Source organism: Paroedura picta, chromosome 10 (assembly GCF_049243985.1).
Source record: "Paroedura picta isolate Pp20150507F chromosome 10, Ppicta_v3.0, whole genome shotgun sequence".
Classification (NCBI taxonomy): domain Eukaryota; kingdom Metazoa; phylum Chordata; class Lepidosauria; order Squamata; family Gekkonidae; genus Paroedura; species Paroedura picta.
Window position 1 is genome coordinate 36,567,002 of NC_135378.1, and position 13,107 is coordinate 36,580,108.

Sequence of the window (13,107 nt, forward strand, 5' to 3'; positions counted from 1 at the left end):
CATTGAGTGTTTGAATTGGAGACTCTGAGCACTGCACAAGCATGCCTCTTTTGCCAGTTTGAAACAAATGCAAGAAAATGTACCTGACATATATCAATAATTTGTGGCCTCTGTCTAAATCATTAGCCTTCTAATCCTAATACTTGTTAACTACCAAACTGGTGTTTAAGATGAGTTGTACCTCTGTTACCAGAACATAGGAAGAGACCTGCTAGATCAGATCACAAATCCATTTTGTCCAGCATCCTTTCCTCCAGTGACCCACCAGGTAACCCCTGGCGGTGCACTGGCTGAACAATTAGGCAGTAGCCCCTCCCCGCAGCCATCAAGATTAATAGCCGCTGATAGATTTATCTTTCATGAGCTGGATTCAAACTACCACTAGCAGAGTAAAACTGGCAGACTGGGACTTCTTGACTTCAACTGTGGCCACTGATCCCCCCCCCCGAAGTATGTTTTGGGGAGGGGGTCAAAGGGCTTTTGGGAACATCGTGGAGGTGGAATATAGAAGAGGAAATAGAAATTGCCCTCTCATCTTCTAGCAACAGAATTCCCATTCTGTCAGCATTAACAGCTGACACTGGCAGAACAGCACCTTTGAATCCATCTCCTAGATTTATCTAATCTAATTTTAAAGCCAACCAAACTATATGTTATTGACATATCTTGCACCACTGAATTCTGTAAATCATGCACTGTGTGAAGAAATATTTTATTTTGTCGATTTTTGGTCTTCTGCTCATCAATTTAACTCAGCCTTTCTCAATTTTTTTACTGTTGAGAAATCCCTGAAACATTCTTCAGGCTTCAAGAAACCCTGGAAGTGGTGTCAGCAGGCCACACTTCCCTGCCATGCCATGGAAGTCACATGTCATTAGAAGTGGCTTCATCCAGACACTCCCACTGGATGTGACATCACACTCCATCACCCTTAATGCCAGAAACAGCCTACATTGCTGGGCCAGGAACAGGGCTGCCGGAACAGGCATTTGCTGCTGCATTGCTCGCTTCCATGCCTCAATGCAGTTGAGATAAAATGAGAGTAGGTACCACTTGGGACTCCAGGTGCTGCCGCATGCAACAAGCCACAGCCAGCAAGTGTTTATATTATATATGGTCATATCAACCTCTAAAATTTTTTAAGAAATTCAAAATAAACTCCCACCATCTCATTTTGGCATATTAGCCTAAACCTCTGGGAGGTTATATGCAGTAAAAAAAACAAAGTGACAAATTCTGGTTGATGTTTTCCCCCCTTGCATTTGATTCACTCAGACCTTTGCAAATGCTTCTGCTCCTGTTCTTCCTCTCTGGTTTGCATCACATGTTCTTTTATATCCTGGTTTTTGGTACAGTGTTTGCAGTACTCCTTCTGGTATTGACGGCGGCAGTGGACGTAGCACGCCCTCTTCAGTTAGCACTGTTAGCACTATCTGCCCTACTGAGTTGAAAGCAGCAGCTATGATGGCCCCCAACATTCCCTTAGAAATGGAACTTCCCGGTGTCAAGATTGTTCATGCTCAGTTTAACACACCTATGCAGTTATATTCAGATGACAATATTATGGAAACGCTGCAGGGTCAGGTTTCTACGGCCCTGGGGGAGGTACCCCCAATGAGGTAATGAGAGAGACTGTGTGTGTGTGTGAGTGAGTGAGTGATTTACTACTGCATGAATATTGCTACCATTAGTGGTTCATGCATTCATTATTAAGACTTAAAAATAGTGAGTGCAAGCAATTTTTAAGCTATGGCATACAATTCATTAAGTATTAGAACAGATAGCAAATGAAGATATTAAATGTATGCTAGAAATGATTTCTCCTTTTCATCCATATGACTTTCTGTGATCTTATCTAAGAAAAGGCATTTTAGAACATAAATCCAGTTTCTGCATGGTCTAGACCAGAGCTCCCCAGTGTGATGCCTGAGGCAGCATGGGAACTGCCAGTACTTCCATTGGGGCCTGCCAATCTTTTCAAAAACTTGGTGGGACCATTGTTAGACAAGGATTGTTCTTGATTTCCCTCATTCAAATGAAAGCATTTTCCACTGGATGAGGGTTGTAAGCAGCTGAGTTTTGTTTAGTTAGTGTATGGTTCTGTTCCCCCTTCAAAATTTTCTTCCAATTAGGTGTTAGAAGGGAGGTGTTCCATTTGGCTCCTCTTCCTGTGACAGCCATATTGAGTTTTACTTGACTTGTCATGTCGGGTGGTGCTCACCACCCTGTGTCAGAATTACAGAAGTGCCTCAAAAAGGTTGGGGATTCCTGATTTAGACTTTATAGGCAATTTAAGGGAAGCTTACAATAGATCTGTGATCTGGTTTTTCACTGATAAATTGGGTTTATCTATGGGCAGTTTTTAGGGTAAAAAAGCCAGTTACCAGATTTTTGAAAATAGATTGTGGGATATTAGTTACCAGTTCTGTGTATTTTAATGCAGTTGTATTCAGAAATAGGAAGAAGCTTTATTTTAAATTTTATAACATTATTCAGTATATATTGGCAAAAGATAATTGCATCCATTTTGGTCCAGTCCTAAGCAAGGCAATATCCTTCAGGTATGCCAATAAAGGTATTCTGTCCGTCTGTCTGTATCCTTCCAACACTAAGTCCATTGAAGCCAAAAATGTGATTCTGTTTTGGATTGCATTGTCACAACACAGGATGCTGCAATTTAAGATTGTAAATATTATCAGGGCCAGTTCCATGCAGGGGCATGAAGTGACATTCCCTGCCAAAAGGGCAGCAGTCAGTGGGGTGAAAGTAGATTGGATTGTGTCCTGTATCCTGACAATCCCCTTTCCCCATCCTTCTCCCAGTCACAGCTGAGCCTGTGTGCTAAGACTATACCATCACTCAGTTATGAAATGGGGAAATGCCAAGCTGAATGGAAGAGAGAAAAAGCATACATAGCTCTGCTATTTTGAGCTGAGTTCCATCATTCTCCTCAGATTGGTTGTGGGCAAAGTGTCCACATGGGTGCTCCATCCACAGTCACCTTTGAACTGTTGCAATCAGGTCGGAGGGGTTTTTGCTACATCTCCAAAGTAAAGACCTAGGAGCCCCACATGTCATGTTTGAAATGAGTACAATGTTATATAGAAGTTCTCAACAAAAGCACGGCATCTAGCTGTCCAAAAGGACAAAAAGAGCAAGAAGTGCTATCAGATGGATAAGTGGTATTTTTGTCTTCATGAAAGTTATGTAAAATGTTGCCACTCTGTTATATCACTTATATCTCATGCTTTCAGCATACGTGCCTGCAAGTTAATCTTATCTGAATCTGCAAAAGATAAAAAGGGGATCTGTTTTTCTATATATTTATATTTGGGGTAGCTTTAACTAGTGCAGTTATATTGCTAGCTATTGAAATGTTTTATATGTAATATCAGATGTTTATGGCAGGTGCAAAGTTGCTTTTTCAGTGTGTAACTGTTTGTATTTTTGCAGCTAAAAGCACACTATCCTTTTATTCTCTACTGTACTACCATATTCTAAAGAAGTATGCCTTAAAATATACCACTGGACAATTCTTGTTTCATTGAATATGATACATGGCACATCTTCTTCCCTTCACTTATCAGACAGTTTTTGGTTGATTCTGCTCCAATAGGCTAAAACTTTTTCAACATACATGGAGCTGCCTTTAAATTACTAGAGACTAATATAAAGGGCTTAATTCCTTCACTGATTTCAGTAGAAGATATTAATAGCTTCACTATATTGAACATGGTTTATAAAATCACTTAAATAAAGCCACTTAAATTAAACTTCTAGAAAATTAAAAAACTCTCTTAAAATGTGGAGCTTTCAATAACATTGAGAAAGATGTTTCATTGTCTAGAACAGATAGTACTTCATAGTAATATTAAGTGAAGTGACATTACCAATTCTAAAATCCTGGACTAATCTGCATTGATTACATCACAAGCAGTTGCTATTGCTAACATGTTTGGAGGAACTCTTCCAGTAAAAGACGTTTTGTGACATCTCTGTTGGTGGGGTTCAGAGCCAGTTTGGTGTATTGGCTAGGAGTCCAGTTCAATTCCCCCACATGCAAATAGTTGGGTGACCTTGGGCTCGCCACAGCACTGATAAAACTGTTCTGACCGGGCAGTGATATCAGGGCTCTCTCAGCCTCACCCACCTCACAGGGGGTGTCTGTTGTGGGGAGAGGAAAGGGAAAGCGACTGTAAGCTGCTTTGAGCCTCCTTCGGGTAGGGAAAAGCGGCATATAAGAATCAACTCTTCTTCTTCATTAATATCAGGGCTCTCTCAGCCTCACCCACCTCACAGGGGGTGTCTGTTGTGGGGAGAGGAAAGGGAAAGCGACTGTAAGCTGCTTTGAGCCTCCTTCGGGTAGGGAAAAGCGGCATATAAGAATCAACTCTTCTTCTTCATTAATATCAGGGCTCTCTCAGCCTCACCCACCTCACAGGGGGTGTCTGTTGTGGGGAGAGGAAAGGGAAGGCGACTGTAAACCGCTTTGAGCCTCCTTCGGGTAGAGAAAAGCAGCATATAAGAACCAACTCTTCTTCTTCTCTAGGCATGAACTTGCAAGAGCTATTGTAATGTCAGAGTCATTGGTGTCTGGTAGCCTAAAGTCCCCTTTCTTGTGGGAAATTCCAAGCACCTTTATGATGACCACTCAAGATTAAGCCCTAATCTGAAACCATTAGCTGCTGCTTTTCTGAGCAAGAAGTATAAAGTATTTAAATGTGTGTCTGTAAATTAAGCATGTATTAAAGGCTATTTTTACTTTATTTGTGCCTTACTTCTGGACTTTAAGCAACAACCAGTGGGCTCATCTAGACAGTGGTTTTGTGTTTTCCATTGGTAGGAGTGCAGGAAAAACCTGTTCGAAGATCGGAGGTCAAGTCTCCAATCTTAAAGTCTGGTTCTATGTAGACCTTTCCCCACTCGTGGCTAGAACAGGAGATGATCAGTATGATTAATTCTCATTGGTATAAAATGATGTGGTTATGGTAAGCATTTGTTTCATTTAAAAAACAAACAAACCTTGTATCTGTATATCTATATAAAAGTTACATGGACGAAACTGAGATTACAGTTTTGGTCAGTTGACATGCTACTATTTGCTCCTTTCATTCTTTATTGGTTAACCATCTTTCTTACCCTTATTGACTTTGCAGCGACCCAATACCAACTTCATCACCCAAGTCTGATGTTTATAAGATGCTACATGATAATCAGGAGGGATCGAGTCAACCACGTCAGTCTGGTTCCTTTAAAATTCTCCAGGATATGGTCTCTGAAGAATCTGGTTAGTTCTAGTTTTTTTCCCTCTTTAATATTTTTAATTTTCTTTGAATCCCACCCCTTTTTAGTTTAAAGTTTTTGTATATCTGAGGGCTCCCTAAGGTTTGCAGAAATATCTCCTGTGTCTGTCCCTGGCCCATTGTGCAGATGTTGAAATCTACACTCTGGAACAAGTTTAAGAATTAGTTATATAGATAATAATGATCTATCTAACTGGGCTTTTGTAATAGTGATAATTTATGAGAATGAGTTTTTAACTTTAAAACTACTCTATCAGTGGTATGAATATGCAGTGGGTAAAAGAAGAACATTAACATTGAAAAGAATAATGAATGTATACCAAGACAGTGAGCTATACAGAGGATATTTTAACCAAAATTATAACCAACAGGAATAATAGGAAATATTTAACATGTCATGATATACTAGCTGAAGCTGTAGAGATGATGTCCATGTGTAGCAGTAAACAGAATCAGTGAATTTTTACTTTTTAAAGAGGGGAAAGAATGCCTGATGGTTAGTTAAACTGAATCAATGTGATCTAGATTAAAAAAAAGAATTTTTAACTTCCTTTTGGTTTTCAATAATAAAAATGATAAAGAATGAATAGATTGCATTTAGCCTTGTGCAGGATGACTGAAGAAGCTTGGAAAGCCAGTAATAAACATAAAATAATTGGAAATAGATTTATATATGCAGTCTATGCATAAAATTTTTGGCCCAGAACTTGAAATATTTATTAGTTAAGAAATATCGTTACAAACAAAAGTCTATTGCTTAAGGTTCAGATTCTAGAAATTTAGAAGAACCCCAGCACCAGACTGTTCCGTGAATGTCAATGTCTTTTTTCCTCCAGATGGGCGGCCAACTGGTACAAGAAGTGTGAGAGCACCAGTAACAAAGCCATCTAGTGGAGCAGGAAGTGTGCCAAAGATTCCCTTGTGTGACAAGTGTGGCAATGGAATTGTGTAAGGTTTTCATTTCATTTTTAACAAAACCATGCCATAGATACTCAAAAGAACCCCCCAAAAATTAGAGTGAAAACATGAACATTTTTGAAAATGAAAACTCAAACCACATATCTAAGAGTACCCATAAACCTAATCAAAATTTCAAGTAACTCATTTGGATAGACAAGTGTATGTGTTTAAACGTTACTGCTATGTACTGTTTTAAAATATACATTACAAGTTGAAGGCTCTGGGGAAGCAGAGAGGCATCATCTGTAAATCACATCTTCAGATTCCATTTAAAGTTGGCAAAGCTGCTGAATTATTACATGCCCAGCATAACTCCTACTGAAATGCAATCTTAGTAGGGTGCCTAATAGGCCTGTGCTATGCAGAGTGGGTTTAGCAGAGCATAAGATCAGATTTAGGGTGCATTGCTACGATGCTAAAGGCCACTTGTCCCAACCCTCCAGCACTGCAGGTGGCCTCACAGAAGGCTCAGCTTCTGGGGCAAAAACCAAAGGGAGTAGGATTGACCTAAAAATGTGAGACGAGTGTTGGGTGATGAAACCAATCTGTAGTGAGGCATCTGAAGCATGTCTGTTGCCGGTCTTACCTAGCCTGTGTGCACTGGGTGTAATATACAACAGCTGATGTACACAGGCATATAACTTAAGATCTTTTCTACAGCTGTGCCTAGCAGCATTAAATATGATCAGGTCAAATTGAAATCCTGTGCCCTGTTATATATTGATTCTACATTATTTGCCCAGAAGAAGGGCTTCTTTTGGTCTTTGAAAATTACAACACTGAGTTCTACCAAATGAAAGCAAAATCAATTGTCCCACCAGCATGAATAGGAAAAAAAGTGCAATGTGATGCAGTCTACTCAAAGTGAATTGTGCAGTTATTCAGGCTTGTTGAGACCCATGAAGAAGTAAATGATGGTTCAAGGGTTGACTCTATGTATCTGAACATGTTCCAGTATCACATAAACACCAAGGATTGTACATTGTTGTCCTCAACTGTTTAGTGACAAAAAGAAGCCTGCTCAGAACTTCCATTTTCCACAGCAGCACATACAGTTAAATATATTTATTTTCGCACTGTATGGCATTAAATAACAGTGATGGACACAAACCACCAAACCCTCACTGTATGGTCATCTAGATTCTCTGTTGTTTGAGAAATGACAGCTATTCCAGGCTAAATTACTAATATGGAAGAAACCTGTACTGTAATGCATTAAAAGAGTTTGCAATAGTGGTAATAAGTCTGCTGGCAGGGATTAATTCAGCTGCCTACCTATCAGAAAAGGGTTGAGCTGTCAGAAGGGCTTCTGGCTGTCATTGGCTAAACTTCTGAGAACTGAAGAAGGAGCAGCACAGGAAGGACAAAAATGAGAAAAAGAGAACAAGCAAGAACCTAGTTAGGAGTAAGATTCAGGTGTGTGGCTGTACAGGCCTAAGTTTTATTCAAGGTATGAGCTTTCGTGTGCACACACTCATCAGATACGGTACCATGGAATGGAAGCACTTTCATCATATTTGTACCTTGAATAAAACTTTGTTGGTCTTAAAGGTGCCACTGGACTCGAAATTTGTTCTAGATAGGAGTAGGCATGTGATAAAGTAACAAAGAAAACTAGGAGTGAGGGAGGGTGGAATAAGATGGGATCCAAACAAGGAGACATGCAGAAAGATGAAAGAGGAGAATTGGGAACAAGAAAGAGAAGGAAAACTGAGAGAATGGACACAGAAAAGGGACACGCGTAGCTAGAAACTGCAAAAAGTGGGGAGAGCGTGCATCCCACATCCTCCAAGAAGTCCTCCAGCCTGAAAAGACTTCTTCCAACAACTGCCCCTTTCTCCCTCTGAAAAGCCACTTAAATGGGAAGAAATGCCCTGGGGGTGGGGAGAGATGCTCAGTGAAATGGGAAGACAGTGGCAGGATCCATCCCAGTAACACGGATACTATATTGATTTGGTAATAAGTGATCAAGTTATTAGCTTCATATCTCTGTGCATATTGCAATGTTTTAATCTCCCTTCTTTAATCCTGGTCCTAGTATGTGGCTGATATTAACCCCTTGGTTTTCTTTCTTTCTTTTGGGCTTCTCAGCGGTGCAGTTGTAAAGGCACGTGATAAACACCGGCATCCAGAATGTTTTGTGTGTTCAGACTGCAACCTCAACTTGAAGCAGAAAGGTTACTTCTTCGTGGAGGGGCAATTATACTGTGAAACTCATGCCCGAGCCCGCATGAGGCCACCGGAGGGATATGAAGCCGTCACTGTTTATCCCAGGGCTTAACTGTTTGGAGACAAACATACCTGCATGCGCGCAAGCCGTTATCCGCTTACAGCAGCCGTACAGCCCTTGAATCCAACTTAGTGCTTTTGAGAGAGGGTTAGGATGGAGCAGGATGATGTTTCTAGTATCGTTTTTGTCTCCATCTATGGATTGTTATCACAATTGCCAGTGTAATCTGATGGTGTATAAAGTTAATATAATATGCTGCATTAGATGAAGTGCCTTGGAATTTATTTTGGTTACAGCTACTCATAATGAGAGGCCTGTATTTCTGTCCAGGTCCTCACATCCAGCTTTTTACTAGAAAAAAGTCCAGTCCAGAGTACTCAGTCCTCTGAAAACAAATGCTTTAAACTGAAAATATTCTTATATGTTATAGTTTACTATGCTTTGAACACACGGAGAGCATCATCTGTCAGTGCTTCTCCTCCTGAGAACCTGCATGGTGTGGTGGTTAAAAAGCAGAGGACTCTAATCTGGTGAACAGGATTTGATTCCCCACTCTGTCACACACAGCCAGCTGAGTGACCTTGGGTCAGTCACAGTTCTCTCAGAGCTGCTTTCACAAAACAGTTCTCTTAGAGCTCTCAGCCCCACCTACCTCACAGGGTGTTTGTTGCAAGAACGGAAAGGTGTTTGTAAGCTACTTTGGGTAGTGAAAAGTAGAGTATTAAAAACAAGCTCTTCTCTTCTTCCTCCTCCTCCTTTTCACTGCTCTCTTTTCCTACTAGGAAGGGGTTTGCCTGAGAGGGACTTGGCAACATGGCATTTCCTTGCTGGAGAAACAAGAGTGACTAGGCAATGAATGGAGCTGGACAGGATTCACTTATGTGTAGGAGACAGAGCTGTTTGTCTCATTAATATCCAATTCAGTGAGGTGCTCTGAATGTAGTGTGCGGTGTCTTCATTCTTAGACATCTATGCATTATTTTTTAAATCACATTTATCATTTATATACAAAACCTGCCATGTTATGCACACTATGAGATAGGATTTCATTGTTCGTACCTTACCTCTCAACTTGTATGTGTTTAACATAGAATTTGCAAAGCCAAGGTAGTAAGGATTTGGGACATTTTCATTAGATGAAAGGGTTCTTACTCCACCACTGAAATATTCTGCTTTGTTACTGTGAATTTATTTTTGCTGCCTGTCTTTGTTATGCTGTCTGAGGAGAAGAAATAAATACATGAAAATGCCAGGATCCCTGCCCCAAAGTGTGATTATTTCCACAAGGGCAACAGATGTAGGGTGGGGTTGTTTTGGACAGGCAGTCCCTGAATGGTCTACCCCACATGGAGGTAGAGATTTATGTACACAGCTAGCAGCTGAAAACATGATGCCTATCTGCTGGGACCCATGGGACTGGCTTGGCCTCTCTTTTGATGGACATGCTCTGCTGCTAGCCACGCATGGAACAAGGACATCTAAGGCTAGCTGTAATTATCGATGGAGCTGGGCCTTTGTTTGTGACCTAGCATAAGGATTTGCACTTCAAAGGGGGAAAATATCTTACTGGCCTGTGCTCTTCAGTTTGAGTAGCTCTTCAGATCCCAACCAAAGATTAAAAAAAAAACACCACTGTACTTAAATCAGGAATCCTGTGAACAAATATTATTAAATGACATAAAATGGGGGGGACACCCCAAAATAAAAACACAACTTATTTTGCAGCAGTATTTTTCCTGTGCTAATTAGCATCCATCAAAAAACATGCAAATTATTCAGAAATGTTTTTTATGGATACTGCTTGTGATAGTACTTGTAAATATTGCAAATGGACAAGAAGGGATGGTGGAAATGTCTTCATATTATCAATAGTTACTCCTGCATGGAACAAAATTTACTTCAGCTGCATTCCTTTTGCTCCAAGAGAGTTTTCTGCAGTCACATATGTATGTCTCCATGTTAAGAGGCTGCTTCATTCAATTCCCCCCCTCAGGTATTACTATAGCAGAGATGGTGTAATCTCTGCCTACGGGGCGGGGGGGAGCAGCAGAGCTCACATTATCTCTAAAGGCCAGAAACCTTATATTGCATATTCATTTCTCCAGGGAAAGTAAAAAGACCCAAAGAATAAGGCCATGTGAGGGCATGCAGTGTATCATTTTCCCAAAGGCACCAAAGCAGCAGAAGATATGTGAACTATGCTTAGGTCTGTGCCAAAGGCTTGTGCTAGCACGTGGCAGGGACTGAAACTTAGTTGTCAGTGTTGGCAGATCAACACTTATAAAATTATCCTGCTGAATAGACATCGGTCTGCCTGATAATCAAAATCCTATCTATTTCTGTCTATTTCTGGTCTTCTGTTGATGAACAGCCATCTAAAACTTGACCATGGATTTCTAAAAATCTGAATTTGATTTTTAGAAATTATTCACCACATTGTGTCCTTGTCTGTAATCTGTCAATTTGAGATCTCATTCAAGCTGCCCAAAAAAGAGATCTCTTACCTCAGGGAATCCCAATCAACTTTAACAACTTGTCAACAGAGTGAACAAAATAAAGCTAAGGGATGGATAACAGAATCATGAGCTGCTGATATTAAGACCAAGGTCAAATGGAATTGTTCCCTCCCCTCTGCTGTATGGGTGCAGTGAGGGAGAAGAATCAAAACGCAAAAGCTACTTTTCTCCCAAGGACCAGTCCTGCCGCTGGTCGGGATCAGACACATCAGCTCTTTATTGATCACACACAACTGAACTAGTTCAACAGCCCACCATCCAAATTTATACAGATTTCAGAGTTTCCTGCCAAAGCCTGTGATCAGCCCTAAGCAGAGCCCCCCTGATTGGATAAATACAACAACCAATAGCAGGCCGGATCCTGCAACCTACCCGGCAATTATGCATTCCCGATGCTAGCTGTAGGATCCAAGCTCCCAATCTCTTGTTCAACATTAAAAAGCAGTAAATTTTCTATTATTTTAATCATTTTATCATATTGCATAGTGCTATAAGTGAATGTGCACATAAAGACTCCCACCCTAAGGAAGAACAGTTCCTCAAAAGTCCTCCATGAACACATGAAGACAATTTTATAATGCCAATCGAGCCAAGTCTAAATTTTCTGGTGATATGGGATCAATGAGAAACTGAGTACAAGTTTGCAATCTCAAACAGTATAAATCCCTCCAATCAAGATACCAGTAAAATTACAGTACAGATTATAGACTGTTAAATATAGCTATTCATAGTTGCTGTTGTGTAACACTGCTGGAATAAATCCAGCATTTGGATTTCTCAGCTGCTACAGAACAGGTGTAAAAGAGACCTGCTAACCGTGAGCTGCATAAACACTAGAACTATTTGGAGAGGCTGACAGAACTTCAGTAATGTGGCTACTGATGGCTTGAGATGTGTGGTCTTTGACTTAGCGAATCCTTATGGACTTCCCATCTTTTAGTGATGACTACCAACAATAATCTGCTTTTACCCTGTTTTTTATTTATTCTCTCCTACCCTGTTTGTTTAAATCCTCTTGACAAATGGCTGAGCTAAACTAGAGAAACTCCAGATAAATTATGCAAACTCAAAATATTAGTATGTATATTTCAAAGTGAGAGTGCCCATTTTTGGATTCTCTATCCCAGGGATTCCCAACCAGGGAGCTCCAGAGTGGGTCCATGACCTTTCCTCTCCTACCTTAATAGACTTGGCCATAAGCTAAGGAACTGCCTGCCTCTGCTCATTGGGTGATTTGTGGATGTAAAAATCAAAGGGAGGGTGAGTCAGTTGTGGCAATGTATGGAGGATCTGGGCTGTCTTCTCAGCTCCTGACTTTCTTTCGTCTACACGAGGCAGCTGCTGTAGAAGTTGTAAAGACTGGGGAAGGAAGTGAAAGAATCGTGAGTGGTGATGTCACTTCCAGCTTCACGGCACTTTAGGGGGTGTGCCTAGCTGACAACTTCCAGGGATCCTCAAAGCCTGAACATTTATTTCAGGGGCTCCTCCAGTCAACAGGCTGAAAAAGGCTGCTCTATCCCAATAGCATCTGATGTATCTTGAATTTTGCTTTAAACTGGCACCATGTAATTTAATTAAGGTTGTGGTCCTAACACTTTCATGGGTGTAAGACCCACTAGAAAAAATGGGACTTACTTCTGAGTAGACCTGTTTAGGAGTGCTATTTGAGCCTGCATTATCTAATCTCCATTCAAGAAGGACAAACATGCAAAGCAGATTCAAGTGGGTAGCTGTGTTGGTCTGAAGTAGCAGAACAACATTTGAGTCCAATGGCATCTTTAAGACCAAGAAAGATTTGTTCAAGGTGTGGGCTTTCATGTGCTTACAGCTTGGATAAAACTTAGTTGGACTCAAGCTTTGTTCTGCTACATCAGACCAATACAGTGTAACAAGGCAAAGTTAGAGCTTTCCCCCACAATGCCCTATAATAGTGGCTCCCAAACTTTTGTGGGCTGCTGCCCCTTTGGTTTCTAGGCCAAGTCCCTAGTGCCCCCCCCCACACACACACACAAACACATACCTCTTTCCTGGGGTTAGGTGTCCTGCAAATCCAAAACACACTACATTGCCTACACTTCTTTTTTATTGTTGTACAGCA

The 13,107-nt window shown here is 40.7% G+C and overlaps 1 protein-coding gene across 3 annotated transcripts in view; it reads left to right on the forward strand.

Annotated features, from left to right (window-relative positions):
• Positions 1-9,748, forward strand: part of PDLIM3 (PDZ and LIM domain 3) — a 36,297-nt gene extending 26,549 nt beyond the window's left edge. For 2 of the 3 annotated variants that reach the window (XM_077302227.1, XM_077302226.1), the window contains exons 5-7: positions 5,157-5,287; positions 6,140-6,251; positions 8,355-9,748. In XM_077302227.1, coding sequence (XP_077158342.1) covers positions 5,157-5,287; positions 6,140-6,251; positions 8,355-8,544 — 433 coding nt within the window. In that variant the 3' untranslated portion in view covers positions 8,545-9,748. Of the gene's footprint in view, positions 1-1,355; positions 1,620-5,156; positions 5,288-6,139; positions 6,252-8,354 lie in introns of all 3 variants that reach the window. The other variant, XM_077302225.1, reaches the window with a different exon arrangement.
• Positions 9,749-13,107: the final 3,359 nt, after the last annotated feature.